A 20,601-nucleotide genomic window follows, 5' to 3' on the forward strand; every position below is an offset into this window, starting at 1 on the left:
GAGCGAGCTGGGCGTGCGCCCTTGCTTCGTGCCCTCAACCAGTATGGCGGAGCCACGGGCGCGCCGCGGGGAGGCCGTGAGAGTCGGGCGGTTCCGACGCCCGCGCTGAGCCGGGGAGGAAGGGCGGGGGACGCCCGTGCAGCCGGTGCGTCTGCCCTTAGTGAGGCGGGGCGCGTGGCGAACGCCCCCGGGCAGGGGCGGGAGTGGTGGAGGGCCGGTGGTTGGCTGTGAAAGGGGCGGTGAGCGAGGTTCTCTGGTCTCAAGGCGAGGCTTGGCCTCCTCAGCAGAGACGGGGGGAAGCGGCGGCGGCAGCGGCGGCCCTTGGGCCGGCTGGTGAGGCGATGGCGGCGCCAGCCCCGGGGCCTGGGGGAGCCTCCGGCGGGGCTGGCTGTAGCGGCAGCGGCGGCGCGGTCGGCGGTTCGGGCTCAGGGTCTGCGGGGGCAGGGGGCCGGCTGCCTAGCCGGGTGCTGGAATTGGTGTTCTCCTACCTGGAGCTGTCCGAGCTGCGGAGCTGCGCCCTGGTGTGCAAGCACTGGTACCGCTGCCTGCACGGTGATGAGAACAGCGAGGTGTGGCGGAGCCTTTGCGCCCGCAGCCTGGCAGAAGAGGCTCTACGCACGGACATCCTCTGCAACCTGCCCAGCTACAAGGCCAAGGTGAGGGAGCCCCGGGCCACGCCGCTGCCCCCAGTCCCGCTTCTCTGCGCCGCTCTCAATCTCAGTGCTACTCATCTAAGCTCTGACTCAGACGCCTCGCCTCACCATCCCGCCTTTGCGCGACTGCAGTCAATACCTTACCTCACCTCCCCCCTCCATAAAGATCCTCTTCTCTTTGAAGTTCTGCTCCTTAACCTACCCCACTTCCGTGATGTACTTTTTAAAGGACCAGATAGTTTGCAATTCCTGGTTCCCATCACTCATTCCACTTTCCACAGTCTTCTCCCCAAAAGGCAGACCACCCCCCACTCCATTAGTGTACCTTTCAGTACTCTTATCTTGTTTTTTAATAGGTCATCTCGGCTGTCTAACACCGGCTTAGTTTCTAAGATCTTTGCTTTCTCCCCACATTCACTTCACCTTTTCCAGGCTCTGATTTTTTACTGTTTTTTTCCCCCTATTTTCTCCCAAGTTCTCTAATTCCTTCCATTATGTTTCAGGCTTATGAGTGTGGTCCTAGACATTCTACTGTGGTCGTAGACATTCTACGTGGTCGTAGGCATTCTACTAAGTTTCAAGATACAGGCTTTAACAGAACATCCCTTTCTCCCCTATGGGCAGCACTTAACTGTTCTAATGTTGCCTTGTCTCACTATTTAGCTACTTCCCTGCCAACTTTTTCATAGGTCCACCTTGATGGTACAGCTTTTGTGTTCCATTTGTCATCTAATGTGCTGATACCGGTTTTGCTGCCTTTTTGCCTCCTAGATTCTTGGGCATATTCCTGCCTTGTTCATACACAAGTGAAAATTTCAAGTAACAGGTTATGGCAGGGCTGAGAAGATTCTTCAGGCAATATAAACAAAGGCCTGGAGCTTGTATTCAGTTGGATAGATAACAACTGCTCAGTACAGCAGTCACTGGGAGCATATATGAGAGAGGATGAAGCCTGCCCTGGAATGTGGTAAACATAAAAAAAATACATTAATAACTAAAAAGGATAGATACCACTTTTCAAACTAGACTGCCAAGGAGGGGAGTCAGAGTAAGAAGTAAATTTTTTTCTTTGTGAAGTAGATGTAAAATTTATTCTTATGTAATAAAGGAAAATTTAGTTTAATACAATAAGGAATATTGCCATTATATATGTCAACTATCAAATTTTTAGTAAGTGAAATAACATGTTACTTGACTAGGACAATATTTGTACATGGTGGATGCTTAGTGGATACTAGTTGTAATTTATATAGTAGAGCGCAGAACATGGCAGTTTTGTCCTGCTTTGCCTGAAAACAGATATGCTTCATACATTTTATTTAGCTTCTTTTTTTATAAACCTTATTGTTTTTACTTATTTTCAACAAGACCTTTTTGTAATTGGTCTGTAATGTATCTATTTACACGAGTCCAGATTCATATTATTATATGTGTTAGATAATGTGTTCATGTGAGCCAAGATGCAAAAGAAGCAAAATAATATCAGCAAAATGTCTTCTTTTGCCCATCTGCCAGCCACCCAGTTTAGTTTCCCCTCTTGTACGCAACCTATGTTACCTGTTTTTTGTATCCTTCCAGAGATATTTTAGGTTTCTTAGATTTTTAAACACTTTATATGTCTTTCTACCACACTCAGGGTAGGTATTGTAAACTAGTACTAATCAATGTTCATTCAGATGTTGCAGAACTTTTCTTGCATGTCTTGGGAATAAAAAGATTAATTCAAAAGAAGTCAGAAAGCCTAGTAAGGAAGTCCTCATTCAAGGAGAGAAGAAAAATGTATAGAAATAACACATGATAGAAATTGCTCCTGTTAGAGTTATTATAAATACAGTATATACTAGAAATATATATATTCACACACACTAGAGTTTCAGTGAAAAGAAAGATGTACAAGTTGAGTGGAGGCTTGGAGAAGTTTTGAGGTTAGGATTATATTTGAGCTGAATTTTAAAGATAGGATTTGAACATTTTACTAAGAAGAAATACCCTGAGCAAATGCAAGACAAGAGGAAAGCAAAGGATTTGTAGAGTGTATGTTTTTATTTTTAAAAATGTGAGTGCCAGGCACCGTGCTCAGTTTTGCAAATGCAGTGGAATAAAAGCAGACCCAAAACTTGTATGGATGCCTTACTTTTGGGAGCTTATAGTTTAGTGGGGGTGAAGAGATAGATAAAATAATTGCACAGTTATAAAATTGCATCTGTGGTAGATACTATGAAGGAGAAGTACATAGTACTCTGAATGTCAGTAATGGAGGATTTGACCAAGGTAGGGAGGTCAAGGAAGACTTTCTCTGAGGATACAATGCATGAAGTAGAACCTGAACAGTAAGGCCAAGGGGAGAGAAAAGAGCCTTCCAGGAGGGAACTTGATGAGTATGAGGGGTAGAAAACACAACAGTGTGGCTGGATCATGGAGAGCAAAGGTGAGACAGGTTTGAGAGAAAATGAAAGAGGTGGGTTGAGACCAAACTATAGGGAAGCCATTTTAAATTGTAAGCAAGAGGGGGTTAGGAGTGTGGAGATTGGTGTGATTTTTTTTTTTTTTTTTTTGCATTTTTAAGAGGTTGTTTCAGACTTCGGTATAGAGAACAGATTGGAGGAGGACCTTAGAAATATGGGTAGATCAGGTAGGAAGTGGGTAGTGTAGGAGATGGGGAGAAATGTAGGAAAGATTTAGAAAGTAAAATCTACAGGACTTGGCAATAGATTTGAAATAGGGGTGGGGAAGAGGGAGGTGCTAAGAATGACTCCTAGATATCTCTCTTATTTAATTATGGGAATCACCTGGGCTAGATTTAGGAGGAATAGCCTGAGTTCAATTTTGGTAGAGTAGAATTTACAGTATTTTTGAGAGATCTGAGAGATTTCAGATAGGCAGCTGTTAACAGTTTGAAGTTTAGAGGAAAGGCTAGAGATATAAAAGGGTTTAGGGAGATTGAATTGAAGAAGTGGGAAGTATAATTGTAAAGGTAAGTTGAGACTAGATATACTATGGATGTTCTTGGCATATTGGCTTCATTGTAGAGTTTGGGCTTTATTCTCCCATTTTAAACCATAGAAGTTTGCACAGAGGAGTGACAAGAGCTGTGGTTTAGAAAAACTAGGCCATAGATGAATGGGACAGAGCAGGAGTTAGTACCTATGCCAGAGGTCCTTAAGACCTGAACAAATACGCAAAGGAGAGAAGAGGATGTCTGGGAGAGCTATCATAGAGAAAAATGCACATAAGTGGACAGCTGACTGGGAGTGAATGAGATGAAGAAGAAGAAAGATAAAGTCATAGGATTTCCAGGGAGCCTGTCCAGCTAAGAGGAGGATGGGAACAGGCATAGGATAGCATAAAACTCGAAAGTATTTGGAATTTCTGTCTATTTAAGATTTGTGTTCTTTTTAAAAGTTCATATTTTAGGCTGCCTGGGTGGCTCAGTGGGTTAAAGCTTCTGCCTTCGGCTCAGGTCATGATCCCAGGGTCTTGGGATCAAGCCCCACATCGGGCTCTCTGCTTGGTGGGGAGCCTGCTTCCCCCTCTCTCTCTGCCTGCTTCTCTGCCTACTTGTGATCTCTCTCTCTGTCAAATAAATAAATAAAAATCTTTTTTAAAAAAAGTTCATATTTTTTATGTCATCAAGGAACAACAATTATTTCGGTCATACTTAGCCACTAACTATAATATATTCTCTAGGTTTTAGACCTAGATCCTAAAGTGGGTCTTTTTTTTTTTTTTTAAGATTTTATTTATTTATTTGACAGACAGAGATCACAAGTAGGCAGAGAGACAGGCAGAGAGAGAGGTGGAAGCAGGCTCCCTGCGGGGCTCGATCCCAGGACCCTGGGAATCATGACCTGAGCCGAAGGCAGAGGCTTTAACCCACTGAGCCACCCAGGCGCCCCCTAAAGTAGATCTTAAAGTTGTTTGTTATATTGTAAAATTTAGGTTGTGCATTAGACTGAGACAGGAACTATGGATTGTTTTTTATTTATTAATTTGTGTATTTATTTTTCCATTTCATCTGAATTTTTCAGATGAAAAATTATCTTAATGTAAGGATATAAATAAAAGAAAAATTGTCAAAAAATACTGAAAAGATAAGGACACTTAACACAGTAACAATGTCAATATTAATGAAGTATAAGGAAATTAATAATTCCTTAATGTAAACAAAATTGTTAAAATTTCCAATTGTTTCAGAAATGTCAAATGCTGTATTTTTAATTTTAAGTTTATTTAATCAATTTAATTTAAGTTATTTAATCAAGATATAAGATATAAGGTTCTCATGGCAAACAGTTGATATATTTCTTAAGGCTATTTTATTCATTCATTCATTCATTCATTTATAAAAGATTTTATTTATTTGAGAGAGAATGAGAGAGAGAGAGCATGAGAGCAGGGAGGGTCAGAGGGAGAAGCAGACTCCTGGTCAATCAGGAAGCCTGATGTGGGACTTAATTCTGGGACTCCAGAATCATGACCTGAGCCAAAGGCAGTTGTCTTAAAGGCTATTTTAGCCAACAAATTCAGCCTCTTTCTCTCCTAACTCCCCTTCCTGCAACTTATCTGTTGAAGAAATCAGGTTGTTTACTCTGTTTCCCTCAATCTGGACTTTGCAGATTTCATTCCCATAGTGTTCCTTAACATGCCCTTCTGTTCTAGGCTGAGAGAAGTTGGATCAATTTAGTAAGACTAGTGTTGTTTTCCTGTTGTTTTTCAGTATATTTTTTACTAGAATCAAGTAGTTGGGTTGGATACAGACTTTTTGTTTGTTTGTTTTAGAAATTTTTTAAAAAGATTTTATTTATTCATTTGACAGAAAGAGATCACAAGTAGGCAGAGAGAGAGAGGAGGAAGCAGGCTCCCTGCCAAGGAGAGAGTCCGATGTGGGACTCGATCCCAGGACCCTGAGATCATGACCTGACCCGAAGGCAGAGGCTTAACCCACTGAGCTACCTAGGTGCCCTGTTTGTTTGTTTTTAAGATTTTATTTGTCAGAGAGAGAGAGAGCGCGCATGCACAAGCAGGGGGGAGAGGCAGGCTCCCCACTGAGGAAGGAGCCTGATGTGGGACTTGATCCCAGGAGGCTGGGGTCATGACCTGAGCTGAAGGCAGACGCTTAACCTCCTGAGCCATCCAGGCATCCCGGGTTGGATACAGACTTAAATGTTGTATGGTGCCAACTATCATGGGTAAGAACTTAGGAGAGAGACATTGGGGATTGGGTGGTTTCAGTTAGACTACCTTCATAGAGGTGGCAAGACTAGATCTTGTTTTAGAGGATATAGGATTTGTTCGAGAGGGAAAGCAGGTATATTACAGACAGGGAGAATGACGTGGAGTTAGGGAAGTAGGAAGAACCATACCTGAAGGGCTTTGAAAGCCAGGAAGAAAAATTCACAGTTGATATGGTAGTTAGTATGGAACCATCTGTGGTTATTGAACTGGGATGAAATATAATAAAGGTGCTCTTTTAGAAAACTAGGTCTGGAAAGAAATTAGGAAGAGAGTGAAGGACTGAGTTCTGAAGAGTTTTAGGGGGCAGAAGTAGGGTGGCCACCAGAAAAGACTACAGTGAAGAAAGATCAGTCCAGAGTAATAGGAAGAAGTCAGAAATCTGAAGAAGTGGTTGTCAACAATGTCTCTGTGACAAAGAGAAGAAGCATAGAGAAAAAGCAATTAGTATTTATAAGAATTGGGGAATAGACATAGGTAAGTATTAGTTAAAAATTTTGTAATGAAGATTTTATAAAGTATTTTATATTTTAGTTGTTAAACTCTCGAGTTTTTAAATATTTTGGGGACATTTTACTCCCCCATTTAATCTTATGTTCTGATTTTTTTTTTATGTGCTTACAAGTAGGTACAGATAGGAAAAAATTTAGAAATATTTCAGTATTACAGCCTCCTAAATCAAGCAGGGGTTTTATTTGTTTGTTTGTTTTTTGTCTCTGGTCTGCAGTGCAACAGTGAAGCAGTGAGGTACTGGCTAATAGTAACTGAACACTGGATGAAGGGATACCTGACTTCTCTTTGGGGTTCTTGCTCTAACTAGCTGTTGAGTTTTAGGTCTGTGTCCTCATCCCTGTGTTGCACTAAGTCTTTTTGAGGCCCATCCTAATGCTGAAATCTTAGATTCTGGAGTTGGTGGCTTAGGTTAACTAAAGCAATAGGCCCCAACCTTTGGCTGCTTTGGGGTAGTTTGAATAAAGAAAGAATTTTCAGCAAACATACAAAGCAAACACTTTGTTTTTTTCTCCCTCCCCCAAATCAAAAACTTTAAATTACTAAAGCATGGGAAGTGTTTACTATTTGTACAGAGTAGAAATTTTTGTACTGGGTTTTGGAAGCTTGAAAAACTGGTTAGTGAAGGTCAACTAATCTGTCCTATCAATGGCAGCTATTTGTAATGACTATTTCCTTATAAACTCTAGTGTTTGAAATTAGGTGCTATTTGTGGGGTTATTTGATTTGGTAAAATGAGAGTGGTGCTGTCTCAATATGTGAGTAATAACTGGCAAGGAAGCTGAGGATCTAACATAGTTTGTGGTTATTAAAATTTTTCATAAACTTTAGAGCTGCTATGACTAAGTTCTCTGTTAAAATATTTTTTATGACAGTATTGCCAACATGAAAATTATACATCCTTTAACTTTTTGATATAAAATACTAAATATAAACATGACTAGAGAAAATAGTTTAAAGAACCTCCCAAACCTGTCACCAAGCTTTACCAGTGATTAATTCATGGACAGTCTATTTTCATGTTTACCCCACCCACTTTCCTTTGCCAGTCCTAGATATTTCAAAGCAATTCTGAGATATCGTCATCTATAAACATTTCAGCATTATCTCTAAAATATAAGGATTGTTGTGTATATCCTTTGATATTTTAAGAAATTGATTTGGAGAAATTGTACTACAGTTCAGAATTTTGATCAATAATGAGACAATGTGACTTTTAAAATTATATATATGTGTATGTATATATATATATCACTTTATTGTTTAAAGACATGGAGCCTAGAGTACTTTGGTACTTTTTTTTTTTTTTAAGATAGAGAGCACACAGGAGTAGGGTGGGTGGGAAGGGGCAGAGGATGAGGGAGAGAAAGAATCTAGGCAGTCTCCACCCCTAGCTTGGAATCCAACCCAGGGTTCAATCTCACGACCCTGAGATCAAAAGTTGGAGGCTTACTGAGCCACCCAGATGCCCCTAAAGTTTGGGTACTTTTTAATGTTTAAGAAAAATGAAATTTCTGTTTCTTTGGTCTGTTTTTCATGTTTTCAGGTACGTGCTTTCCAACATGCCTTCAGCACTAATGACTGCTCCAGGAATGTCTACATTAAGAAAAATGGCTTTACTTTACATCGAAACCCCATTGCCCAGAGTACTGATGGTGCAAGGACCAAGATTGGTTTCAGTGAGGGCCGCCATGCATGGGAAGTGTGGTGGGAAGGCCCTCTGGGCACTGTGGCAGTGATTGGAATTGCCACAAAACGGGCCCCCATGCAGTGCCAAGGTTATGTGGCATTACTGGGTAGTGATGACCAGAGCTGGGGCTGGAATCTGGTGGACAATAATCTACTACATAATGGAGAAGTCAATGGCAGTTTTCCACAATGCAACAATGCACCAAAATATCAGGTGAGAAACTGGGTATTTTCTCAGTTGTGGGCCTTTGTCAAATCATGCCTTGATTTGTTTTAAATTTACAGTTTATATAGTAGCTTTGTATGTCTTTTTGATAACTTAAAAATAGTCTAATTGGCCTTTCTTTGCTACTCTAATATAATCTTTTAGTATTTCCATATTTGTTTCCTGATACATATTTGACCTTGAGCAATCTGTCTTTGCTCTAAGCTGAGAGTTGGCAAACTTTTTTCTGTACAGGGTGGGTAGTAAATAGTTCAGGAATTGCGGTCCATTTGGTCTCTGTCACAGCTGTTCAGTTTTGTTTTTATAGTACAAAAACAGCTATAGATGATATGTAAATGAGTGAGCATAACTGTGTTCCAGTAAAACCTTATTTATGGGCTGCAGGCAGATTTGGCCCAACGACCATAGTTTCCCAACTTGTGCTCTATCTAGATTGTCATCTTTCATATATCATGGCACATCCAAATCTACTTTTTCTAGACTTCTTATTCCCACAAATGCACCATGCACATGCACCCACATACCCTCTGCTATTCATTAATCTTTGGATTCAAAGCCTCTTGAGGTGTCAGTGATTTCTATAAGACAGGCAAATTCAGGCAAACTACTGCATTTTTTTATTCTTTTCTTTAAGATCTTATTTATTTATTTGACAGACAAAGATCACAAGTAGGCAGAGATGCAGGCAGAGAGAGAGGAGGAAGCAGGCTCCCTGCCAAGCAGAGACCCCGATGTGGGGCTCGATCCCAGGACCCTGGGATCATGACGTGAGCCAAAGGCAGAGGCTTAACCCACTGAGCCACCCAGGCGCCCCTCTTCTTTTCATCCTAGCCTTATGCCATACTCACTTGATTCTGGAGTCAAAATTATATTCTTATTTGTAAAAAGCCATATGATTACCATAGAGTCAGCTGAGTTTAAAACACAGTAATCTGATAAGAAATTGGAAGTTTTAAGGATTTATAGACTTAAAGACAAGGAATATTATTAGAGTTATTTCATATGATAAAAGAGTTAATCATATAGGGAGATACAACTGTGTAAACATATATGCACCTAATAACAGAACTCCAAAACACATGAAGCAAAAACTTAACTGAAAGAAGGAATAGGTAAATTAGCAAGTATAGTTGGAGATTTCATTACTTTTTGTTTTTAAGTCTATTTTGTCTGATGTTAATATAACTTCAACTTTCTTATGCTTACTATTGCAAGGTATCTCTTTTTCTCTATTCTTTTTTTTTTCAAAGATTTTATTTATTTATTTGACACACAGAGAGAGATCACAAGTAGGCAGAGAGGCAGGCAGAGAGGGAGGGGGAAGCAGGCTCCCTGCTGAGCAGAGAGCCCAATGTGGGACTCAATCCTAGGACCCTGAGATCATGACCTGAGCTGAAGGCAAAGGCTTAACCCACTGAGCCACCCAGGCGCCCATCTTTTTCTCTATTCTTTTAATTTCAATCTGTCTTTGTTTAAAATGGGTCTCCTAGAGGGCATATAATTGGGTCTTTTTAATCTAGCCCAATCTCAAAATCTCAGTCTTTTGATTTGAATGTTTAACCCATTTACATTTAATGTAGTTGTTGGGCTGCTTGATGTTGTCATTGTCTTTCTATCACTGAAACTGTGTTATTGTTTAAAAAAATCTTTTTTCTCTTTGTTTTTTGGATTAAATAATTTCTATTACTCCATCTTCAAGGTCATAGATTCGTTCTCCTTACTATATCGATTTCTCTACTAAGCCAGTCTAGTGAATTTCAGTTATTTTACTCTAGAGCTCTAAAATTTTTGTTTGGTTCTTTTTTGTAGTTTCCATTTCTCTACTGAGAATCTGTCCATTTATCATTTAGATTTTGCTTTAATTCTTGGCACATATTTATAATCACTACTTTGAATTCTTTGTCTGCCAAATCCGACATGTAGCCCTGCTTGGAATCAGTTTTTATTGACTGCTTTTTTTCCTCAGAGTATGGATTGTACTTTTCTGTTTCTTTTCCTTTCTAGTCAGTTTTATTTTTTTATTTTTGAAAATTTAAAAAAGATTTTTTTTTAAGATTTCTTTTTTTAAAAGATTTTTATTTGTCGGAGAGAGCAGAAGCACGGAGAGCTACAGGCAGAGCAGGCAGAGGGAGAAGCAGGCCCCCTGCTGAGTAAGGAGCTGGATGTGGGACTTAATCCCAGGATGCTGGGATCATGACCTGAGCCAAAGGCAGATGCTTAACCAACTAAGCCCCCCAGGTGTCCCATCCAGTCAGTTATTTAAATTGAAAATTGGAAATTATAGATAATATATAATAGTAATAATGGAATGTTTTGTTTTTAGAAATCATTTCGTTTTTCCAAAAAGTATAGATGTTCTAGTAGGCAGTTAAGTTGTCTGGAGTCTTCAGACTAAACTCTGTCTCCTCCATGGTGTATAGCCGCTAGGTCTTTGTTCAGGTTTGTTTGTTTTTTGTTTTCTGGGTTTTTTTTTTGGTTGGGGGATAGGGGGGTTTGACTTCTAGCTGTTAATTTTCCAGCCTGATTCTGTGGGGATTTCCTCTGTGTCTATGTAAGACAGTGGTCACACAATGATTTGCGCAGTTTATTCTCAGATTTGGGGCTCATCTTCTTTGTGGTTCCGTTTGCTTATGGAGTTCCTCCTCTAAGTTTCCAGGTGCTCTGCCATCTCCCAAGTTTTGCCCTCTGACACCTAAAGCTACTGAGACTTCTGCTTTCTGCTCCCTGTGGTGTGTGTGTGCTGTACATTCAATCAATCAATGGTGAAGCAGACTTGCAAATTTCACCAGGAATGGTTCTGTCATCTTAGTTTCCGTCTTATGTAAAATAGGGACAAATATTAGGATAGATGGGAGAATTAAATGAGATAATACAAATAAACTACAAAATGAATACCCATCAAATATTCACTTTTCATTTTTATTGTTTGTTTTGTTGGTGGCAATAGTGGTGATGGTGATTAGGATGTTTTTAGGTCCATAAAATGGGGGTACAAGTTAATCTATGAGTTGGGCAAAGGGAAGAAAGAAGTAGATGTTTACATTTGTTTAAATACAACAAAGAAAAAGTAACAGCAACAGCAGAAATTAACATTAATTGGGAAATACTAAATTCTGATTTTTTTATTGCAGATGTTAGGACTTTCTGCCTCCAAGTGTATAGGTGAAACAGCCTTTTGTAAATGCAAATTATAAGAATAAAATATCCTTATTTGTCTGCTTTCCCACTTTTCCATGTGGGAAAAAAGCTGGATATATTGTGCTTCTGCTTTAGTTTAACAATCAGTGCTGCTGTTTTTATAACTGGCATTTCAGAGCAGTGGCCCATAAAATGACTAATAAGCTTATTATGCATCTTCAGAATCTATAATCAGATTTGGCTCCTCATGATTATATAAGTTCCACAGTATATTTAGAACTGTTTGTAAACTTTAGATGTTATGTGTTTTTTATTGTGGTAACTTTTTATTGTGATAAAATATACACAGCATTATTTGTTGTTTTAACTATTGTAAGTGTACAGTGCAGTGGCGTTAATACAATGTGTGTATTCATCACCACTATCTATACCTAAGACTTTTTTGTCTTCCCCAACACAAACTCTGTGCTCATTAAACAATAACTTTCGATCTGTGTCCCTTCCTCTAGCCTCTGGCAATCTGTATTCCATTTTCTGACTCTACAACTTGAATATTGCAGGTGCTTCATATAAATGGAATCATACAATATTGATCTTTTTGTGTCTGGCTTAATTCATCACTTAGCATAATGTTTTCAAGGATTATCCATGTTGTAGCATGTATCAAAATTATATTTCTTTTTTATGGCTGAATAATATTGTTATACTATACTAGAGTAATTTGAAAAGTTAATTTAGATAACTTTTTTTTTTTTTTTTGGTGAAATGTACCAAGTTACAGATTTTAGTAGTAAACTTCCTAAGAAAAACCTTTAAACAAAGAGTAAATAAAATCTGGAAACTGTTCAGGGGGAGCATTTAAATTTTTGGTATTAAATGTAGATCCCATCTTAAAAAATACAAAATAAGCATTTGTGGGCACCTGGGTGGCTCCGTGGGTTGGGGCCTCTGCCTTCGGCTCGGGTCATGATCCCGGGGTTCTGGGATTGGGCCCCGCATCGGGCTCTCTGCTCTGTGGACAGCCTGCTTCTTCCTCTCTCTCTCTGCCTGCCTCTCTGCCTACTTGTGATCTCTGTCTGTCAAATAAATAAATAAAATCTTTAAAAAAAAAAAAATAAGTATTTGTGATGAAGTTGATATATCTTATTTCTTCTAGATGTTTCTCCCTGACCAGAAAACTTCTCTGATCATTTTTCCAGATAATTTTAAAGATATATATTCTTCATATTTTCAACTTGTTGATTTGTATTATTATTGTATATTTGTATATACAATTTGTATATTGTATATTTGTATAATTATTGTATTCTAGCTATGCCCTCTTGGTGAGTTTCCTTCTAACCTTCCTTTGTTGTTTGTTTACAGATAGGAGAAAGAATTCGCGTCATCTTAGACATGGAAGATAAGACTTTAGCTTTTGAACGTGGATATGAGTTCCTGGGCGTTGCCTTTAGAGGACTTCCAAAAGTCTGCTTATACCCAGCAGTTTCTGCTGTATATGGCAACACAGAGGTGACTTTGGTTTACCTTGGAAAACCTTTGGATGGATGACAGTGGCTTTCTTGGGATGAAAGACAGAATGGAGGAGATATCTACTTGTGGAAAGTAGAATCATGAAGTGACAGTGTCATACATGCATGCCCAAGAAACATCCTGAAAAACACATGAAATTGTTAACTGGAGAAGCAACTCTATGGCAGAGATTATCTTAGTGTTTCCTCTTTGTACTGGGCCAGAAAAATCCTCAGGGTTGCAGTTGGTTGAGTGGGCAGTAGACATATGCATGTTGCAACAGATTTTGTCTCTAAGTTAGCAATGTGTCATTACCAACTTTTAAGGTGAGATTTTAGAGATGCTATAAAAGGGATAAGATAAGGAAATAGCAAGATTTTTAAGTAGTGTGTTTGTGAAGAAAGACTGATCCTGTTTTACAACTGCCTGTTTTTTCTCCAGACCCTTTTTCCCAGCCAGCTTGACTATTAGAAAAGTATGAAACTGGTTGGGTTTTATTTAATATTTTTAATATATTGAGAAGCATGGTCTGCCTGGACTGCACTTCTCTAACAGTGAGATGTAAAATTGTGCAGCTATTTTAAAAGTTGTATATATAATAAGTGTGTAAAAAAACTAAAAAAAAAAAGGACAAAGGGGTTGCTTTGTTCTGGTTCAATTTCTTAAAAACCACTACATGGTACAAAATTACAATATCATTTAGGGAAAATTAGGTAACTACAAAGAAGAGGATTTTAAGAGGAGATGAGTTGTATTGGCTCATTTTTACATTAATTTGATTTACAGTTTCCATAGCTGTTACAGTCTAGTATTTTTTCTTTTAACAATAAAAATTATTGTATAGACCCCTCTATCTCCTGGTTTGAGATTGAGGGAAGGCAAATCTATTTCTAATCATACATATGTCAGTAGTAATAATAATAATGTGCATTTTATAGTGTCGGTTTTATTTTTTGGCCCTTTGAGAAAGTATCTCATAATAATACAGAACATTGCCATTTGCTCTTATAGGCCTCAAATATGAAAGCTGTTAGTCACAGACCTTCAGAAAAAAATTAATGGTCCTTTTATTTTGTAACTTTATAATGCTGTAGATACTACAATTTTTTTTTAATTTTATATTGTTTACATCATGGCAACAAATCTAAGCCTCAAACTCTTCATTGGGGTTATCAAGAAATGTTTACTTACCCATCTGAAACAGTGCCAGCCTGAACCCAGGTTAAGAATGTTCTTAATCTCATTATAGATAATTGCCCCCATGGGACTTGAAATAAAATACCTTGTGCTGAAAACTTCAGGTTGGCAATATTTTGAAGATTTCCTTGTAGAAGAGCTTGACGTTAATCCTATTCTTAGTTTTTGACTAATAAATCTGATTTCACTAATATTCTTGAATTAATAATCTAACATACACGAGCTGAGATTTTCTTTTGTTGTAAGAGAAACATCTTTCTGTATGAAAGTATAAATGTATGGTTTCAGATACATCTTTGTGATAAGACTTGGCTAAGGCAGGTGGTTCTTTGCCTTTCAGCTTACTGCTGTGTGTAATTTTGTTTTAAATCTAATCAAATTAGAGATAATAAGCAGCTGGCTGGGGTTTTTGGCTTCCTCCTCAAGAGTTAAGATTATCAATACTTTTATGAAACGGGATTTCAGTGTTGAGCAAAGATTTATTTTTGCCAGTTGACAAGTTCACAAATTTTTATTGCGTATTTGTTATGTTGCTTAAAGGTGAACTCTGTTAATGATATTTTCAATATACACGTCAAGAAGAAACCTGGAAACCATATTTAATAGTACATAGTGAAATTATGTGTTAAAAGTGTTAGAGAATATAGCTGCTACAGAAATTGATTTTTCTTGGTGTAGAACAACTCAATTTGGCAAAGTTTAAAAACTGAAGAAAACAGGTTTTGGATGAAGGTTGATAAATGATAAAACAATAAAGTCCCTTATGTACTTGTTTTTTTTCAGGGTGTGATATAGCCAATTCCAAGAGCTTTTGCTGAGAGTTTCATTTATAACTTCCGTTTTGTCTTATTAATGTAATATTCATTTAATACTCATTTGTAACAAAGTTTTGAAGGTGCTGAATGGAAAACAGAAACACGTGGTTATTGCACACTGAACCTAGAATCAAATAATTGTGTCAATATTGAACAACAAGCCATTCTTATCTCAAAGACTTAAATTCTCTAATATGCTATTTGCAAATTTTATAAAATGAAGGTTCATACTTAGAATGAGCATCAGGGGAATGAAGAGCCTTCATTTATAACCTGATAAATTATTTTATTACTGGAGACCAATAGTAGTTGTACAGAGAATATTAAACTGTTAACAATGTTTAAGGAAAAGGAATCTCTTTCATTGGTGCTGAGAGAGCATTCAGGTAGAAGACAGTTGCACCTGAAGGTTAAGTATAAATCATCTAGACCAGTGGTTCTCAAACTTAGCTGTGCTTTGGAGTCATGTGCATTTTGAAAAATATTGTTGCTTGGGTCCCATACCCTAAAATTCTGATGTTGGTCTGGGATATGACGTGATCATAAGGATTTTTTTAAACTTCCTAAGTGATTTCAGTATGCTGCTAAGTTTGAGTTTTAAATTCACCTTAAGTCTTCTCATCTGCAAAATTTAAAAAAAAAAAAATCTTTGCTCCCTCCCTTCACTACCTCACAAGCATATTGAAGGTAAAGGAGAAGATAATAGGAAAATACTTGTATGATGGATAAAATGTGCTATTGAAAGGCGAAGTAGTATTGGTTGTATTTCAGCTAAAACTATGATCAGGAAAGAAAAATGTAATTGAATTTATCTTGTTGATTTGGGAAACTGGGAGCATTCTCTTTGGTTCTTAACTTCAGCAAAGCATGCAGATGTGTAAACAAACAATACTATTATTCATACTATGGTCTTCTGTCATACTTGAGATAGTCTGTTTTAATTACCTGGTTCTACATAGGAAAGAAAAATTGAGGCTGAAAGTCTGTAATGGCCAATGGCTCATAATTCATTAAAACTTTTCATACAAGGAGTTTTGTGGTTAATATATTATTTCACAGTTAACGATTATTTTTTTCATTATCTGACTTGAATATTAAAAGCCATTTATTTCATCTTCATTCTTATGTAAGTTTAGGTATAGATTTTATAAAGCACCTAAAGCAAGTAGGTTTTGCCCAGTTGAATACTTAAAGTCATGGCTCAGTGATGAGGCATCTTCTGCTTTTTAGATATGATTTGACCTGGGAAAGAGAGTTGCAAAAATAACAGCCCTAAACCATATAGTAGGCATTACAATTAACTTTTGATTTAAGTCCCGAAACTGCTGTTTATATAGACTATAATACTAATATTTTTTCACCTTTTTAAAAAAAAATGAACAGTTTTGAAGAACTAGAAATGTAAAGAATTTTAGAGATTACTTTCTGGAAATCAACACCATCATCATTAGGACCCCTCTGATACCTTCCTAGAAGGAACAGTCCATAACCAATCCAAATACTACCCTCATAAAGCATCCCTAATTTCTCTAGCTGGATGTGATCTTTTCTTCCTTGAAACTTCCCTATTTTTATATTTATACTTAACTCATGCTATATTACTTTATAGCTTGTATAAATTTATTCATTTTTATTATTTTTTGGTGTCTTATCTCCTCTAAACATCTTAGGACAGGATCTCTGACGGACTCATATTTATGCCCCCATCATCAGAGCCCAATAGGCAGGTGCTCACGTATTTGCTGAAGGAACAGAGAAGGAATTACATAGGCTGACTAAAGCTGCTCTGAGGTTACAGACTATAATAAAAGGTAGATAGGAAGAAATTCTGTATCCTGTTGAAGGGAAGCACGAAGGAAAGGGATATAAATCTGAAGCTAATAAGGAAGAAATGATGACTGTGAATGCATTTTAGCCATTCCCCTTTATTCTTAAATACTGATAAACTGATTTAATTTTTGGTGTAGATTTCATATTTGTTTAGAATTAAAATTAGAATTCTGTATTTTAATTTTTTGAAATTCTGTCGTTTTGCTTTAGTTTCTTAATAAAAAGTTAAAACATTAACCACCTGTGATTGCTTACATTTAAAACAACTTTTATATGTATTGGTTGGAAAGGAAAATGGGGGTATAGCTTGGGCAATTTGGTAATGGAATTTATGTATAAGATGCATGCCTTTTAATAATGGAATCCACATTTCCCATGTTTAGAATGGAAGGTGAACAGGGGATAGTAATTCACTAGGATCCTGTTCTCCTATCACCTCCACGCTAGGTATGGTAATGTTTGATAATGTTGTTTGCCAAGAGTTACAAGAGGCAAGCGTGGCTGAAGAAATTTGTTCTGTGATCCAAAAGCTTAAGAGAGAATTAGTTGATCATGTTGCTAAAAGTTGCTTGACACATCAACCTTTTTTAATAGGTTCAAATTTTACAAAGGATTTTAATTTCCTTTAAAAAGTAGAATTTCTGCATTTATCTTTTTGTAAGGGAGAGCTTTACTAGTCTGTCCTAAATTCCTTTTTGGGACCTCCCCCTGAACCATTTGCATTTTATTTGATGTAGTCATTAAAATATTATTGAGGGCGTGTTCTATCCTCTTCAGTATATGGTTCTTTAAAAGAGCCCCTCAGAATTGGAGATTGTCATTAATTAGCTTGTGAATACAGGATTTCATGATGAGTGACATAGAAAGTAAGACTCATTTAGGGAGTTCTCTGTAGATTAACAGTCCTTAACGCCTGTTTCGTTTTAGACAAGAAAACAGGCAAGAAAAAGTTTAGGGAAATTGAATCCTGTCTATCTGTTGTATGATATTTAGTAAATTATATTGTATTTTTAAAAAATTATATTTCTGCTGCCTTTTTTCCTTTATAAACAAGTATGGGATAAGATTGAGTAGTGGGAATAAGTTTTGAGGTCCTACATTCCTTGAGAAAGGCTTCTTGAAGTAATTTATTAAAATGCTGATATCTAAAGTTAGATTAATTAGAGGCATATTGTAATGGAAATAGGCCATATATCTTTGTTTATTTTAGTGTAGCTACCCTGTCCACATTTTTCAAACAGTGTTTAAAAGGTCTTTTCATTTGATGGTTGAGGGGTGCATGAGTGGCTCAATGGATTGGGCATCTGACTCTTGGTTTCAGTTCAGGTCATGAACTCAGGGTCGTGAGATCAAGCCCCACATCATGCTCTGCACTCAGTGGGGAATCTGCTTGTGGACTCTCTCCCTCTGCCCCTCCCCCTGCTCATGCTCTCACTCTCTCTCAAAAGAAAAAAAAAACACAAAAAAAACAAAAAAACCCAACAAAAAAAAACCTCTACAAAAAAATAAAGTTGTTCACAATCTAGTGAGAAAGCATGTAGAAATAGACTACCATGAAAGAGTAGAAAAATTGTTTTCATGGAATTATGTATTCAGAGTAGTGTGGCATGGGAGCGAGGGAGTATTTGACTTAATCCGGAGTGAGATTTATTTATTTGTTTATTTATAAAGAGCTTATATATTTATTTATTTGACAAAGGGAGACACAGAAAGAGAGGGAACACAAGCAGGGGGAGTAGGAGAGGGAGAAGCAGGCTTCCCGCTGAGCAGGGAGCCCCATGTGGGGCTCAATCCCAGGACTCTGGGATCACGACCAGAGCCAAAGGCAGAAACTTAACAACTGAGCTTCCCAGGTGTTCCCGGAGTGATATTTAAAGTCTTAGAAGACAAATTCAAGTTAGTAAGGGTAGATCCACTGTTGTAGGCCCACGGAAGAGCATGTACATGAGACAGAGGTGTAAGTGGACCCAGTATGTATGGGGTCAGTGCAGGAGTGGTGGGAGAGGATATGAAATGGGACAACTGGGGCCAGATCGTAATTGCCATGCCAAGGAGTTTGGGTTTTATCCTATTTTTCATGGGGAAAGCCGTTCAAAGGTTTTCAAGTGGGGGCAAGGCATGATCTGTGGTCTTGGACGGTTGCTCTAGCTGCAAAAGGCAGTGAGAGAAAAATGGGAGATGAGTTAGGAGGCCTAGGCAGGCAATGACCAGGACCCAAAAGTGACTGTAAAGATGTAAAGGAAGGATGTATTTAAGAGATCAAAGATAAATGGACGTCATTGTGTGTAGACGGTGAGGTATTCTTTTTATTTTTTTAAGATTTTATTTATTTGACAGAGAGACCACAAGTAGGCAGAGAGGCAGGCAGAGAGAGGGGGAAGCAGGCTCCCCACTGAGCAGAGAGCCCGATGTGGGGCTTGATCCCAGGACCCTCAGATCATGACCTGAGCTGAAGGCAGAGGCTTAACCCACTGAGCCACCCAGGTGCCCCATGAGGTACTCTTTTTAGTGTGGGTATTTGGTGGAATCATGGCACTCTGTTAAGATAAGGAATTGAGAAGGAGGAATAGATCGGAGGAGAAGGAGATGAGTTCAGTTTTGAACACGCTGAATCTGAGGTGGAAGTACTCAAAAAGCAGTGGGAACTATGAAGTCTGGAGTTAAGGAAAGAGGCAGCCAACAGGCCGCTGGACAGAGAGCGGGAGCTGCTGACATGTTGCTTTCCTCACTTTCCTAGCCCCACAGGGCCCCACAACCCTGGGGGGAGGGCTGGGGCAGAGTAAAAAGACATGGACAAGACAACCCAACTGCCTCTCCAAGTGGTGACTCTATCAGGTAAACGTTGGTGGGTTGTTTTCTGTTTTAGCTCTTGTGTGCCCTACATCTCTGAGTAACAATCCTAGTCCTTCATACATTTTAATGCCCCCTTTTAAATTTATAAATGTCCTGTCATTTTGGTTTTCAGGCAATAACACTGGTGCATTAGGCAGGAGTCAGAGGTTCTAAGTGCTGGTGGCGCTTCTGGCCATGACATGATGCCCAAGCCGACTTCTTCCCTTCTAGGGCCATTTCTTCATTTGCTCAACCCAGGAGGTTTTCCCAGCTCAATAGTGTTCATTTTAGGATGCCCACTAGAATCATCTGGAAGGCTTTTAATTTTAAAGACTAAAATTAAAAAGTTTAAAATCTAAAAAATTTTAATCGAAAAAATTTAGAAATCTAAAAAATATTTTATTTATTTATTTGTCAGAGACAGAGCACAAGTAGGGGGAGCAACAGGCAGAGGGAGAAGCAGGCCCCCGCTGAGCTAGGAGCCAGTGGGGGGTTTGATCCCAGGACCCTGGGATCATGACCTGAGCTGAAGGCAGACGTTTACCCGACTGAGCCACTTAAGTGTCCTAATTTGATAATTTTTGACGTCTGTACGCACCCATCATGATCAAGAGACTGTATACTTGGGAAGATGTTATAAGATAGAATGCCCAGGCAAATGAGATTAGAGAGCGTGGGGGATGCGCTCAGGCTTCAGTGTCCGTTTGTTTTGTTGTGTTTTAAGCTCCCAGGTAATTCTCCGTTGAACTAAGAGATCACGATTCAGGACTGATTTTTTTTAGTATATGTGCTGCCGAAGCGAGCACCAGGACTGATTTTTGAGAAGCCTGAGAGGAGAGGCAAAATCTCTGTTTTATGACCAGGAAAATACATACAGAAAAACAAAAACAAAAAACAAGTAACCATACGCTGAGAGCAAGTTTCTGGCAAAGCCAGAACTAGTACTGAAGGCATCTCTTCTGTTGGT

At 38.4% G+C, this 20,601-nt stretch overlaps 1 protein-coding gene across 1 annotated transcript; it reads left to right on the top strand.

Moving 5' to 3' along the window:
• The first annotated feature begins 5 nt into the window (after positions 1 to 5).
• FBXO45 (F-box protein 45) lies at positions 6 to 16,003 on the top strand. Its single transcript, XM_046003563.1, has 3 exons — positions 6 to 656; positions 7,942 to 8,298; positions 12,814 to 16,003. Exons 1-3 carry the CDS (start codon positions 342 to 344, stop codon positions 12,997 to 12,999), a joined length of 858 nt encoding a protein of 285 aa, XP_045859519.1. The 5' UTR covers positions 6 to 341; the 3' UTR covers positions 13,000 to 16,003.
• The last annotated feature ends 4,598 nt before the right edge of the window (positions 16,004 to 20,601 follow it).

This window comes from Meles meles, chromosome 4 (genome assembly GCF_922984935.1).
Source record: "Meles meles chromosome 4, mMelMel3.1 paternal haplotype, whole genome shotgun sequence".
In the NCBI taxonomy this organism is placed as follows: domain Eukaryota; kingdom Metazoa; phylum Chordata; class Mammalia; order Carnivora; family Mustelidae; genus Meles; species Meles meles.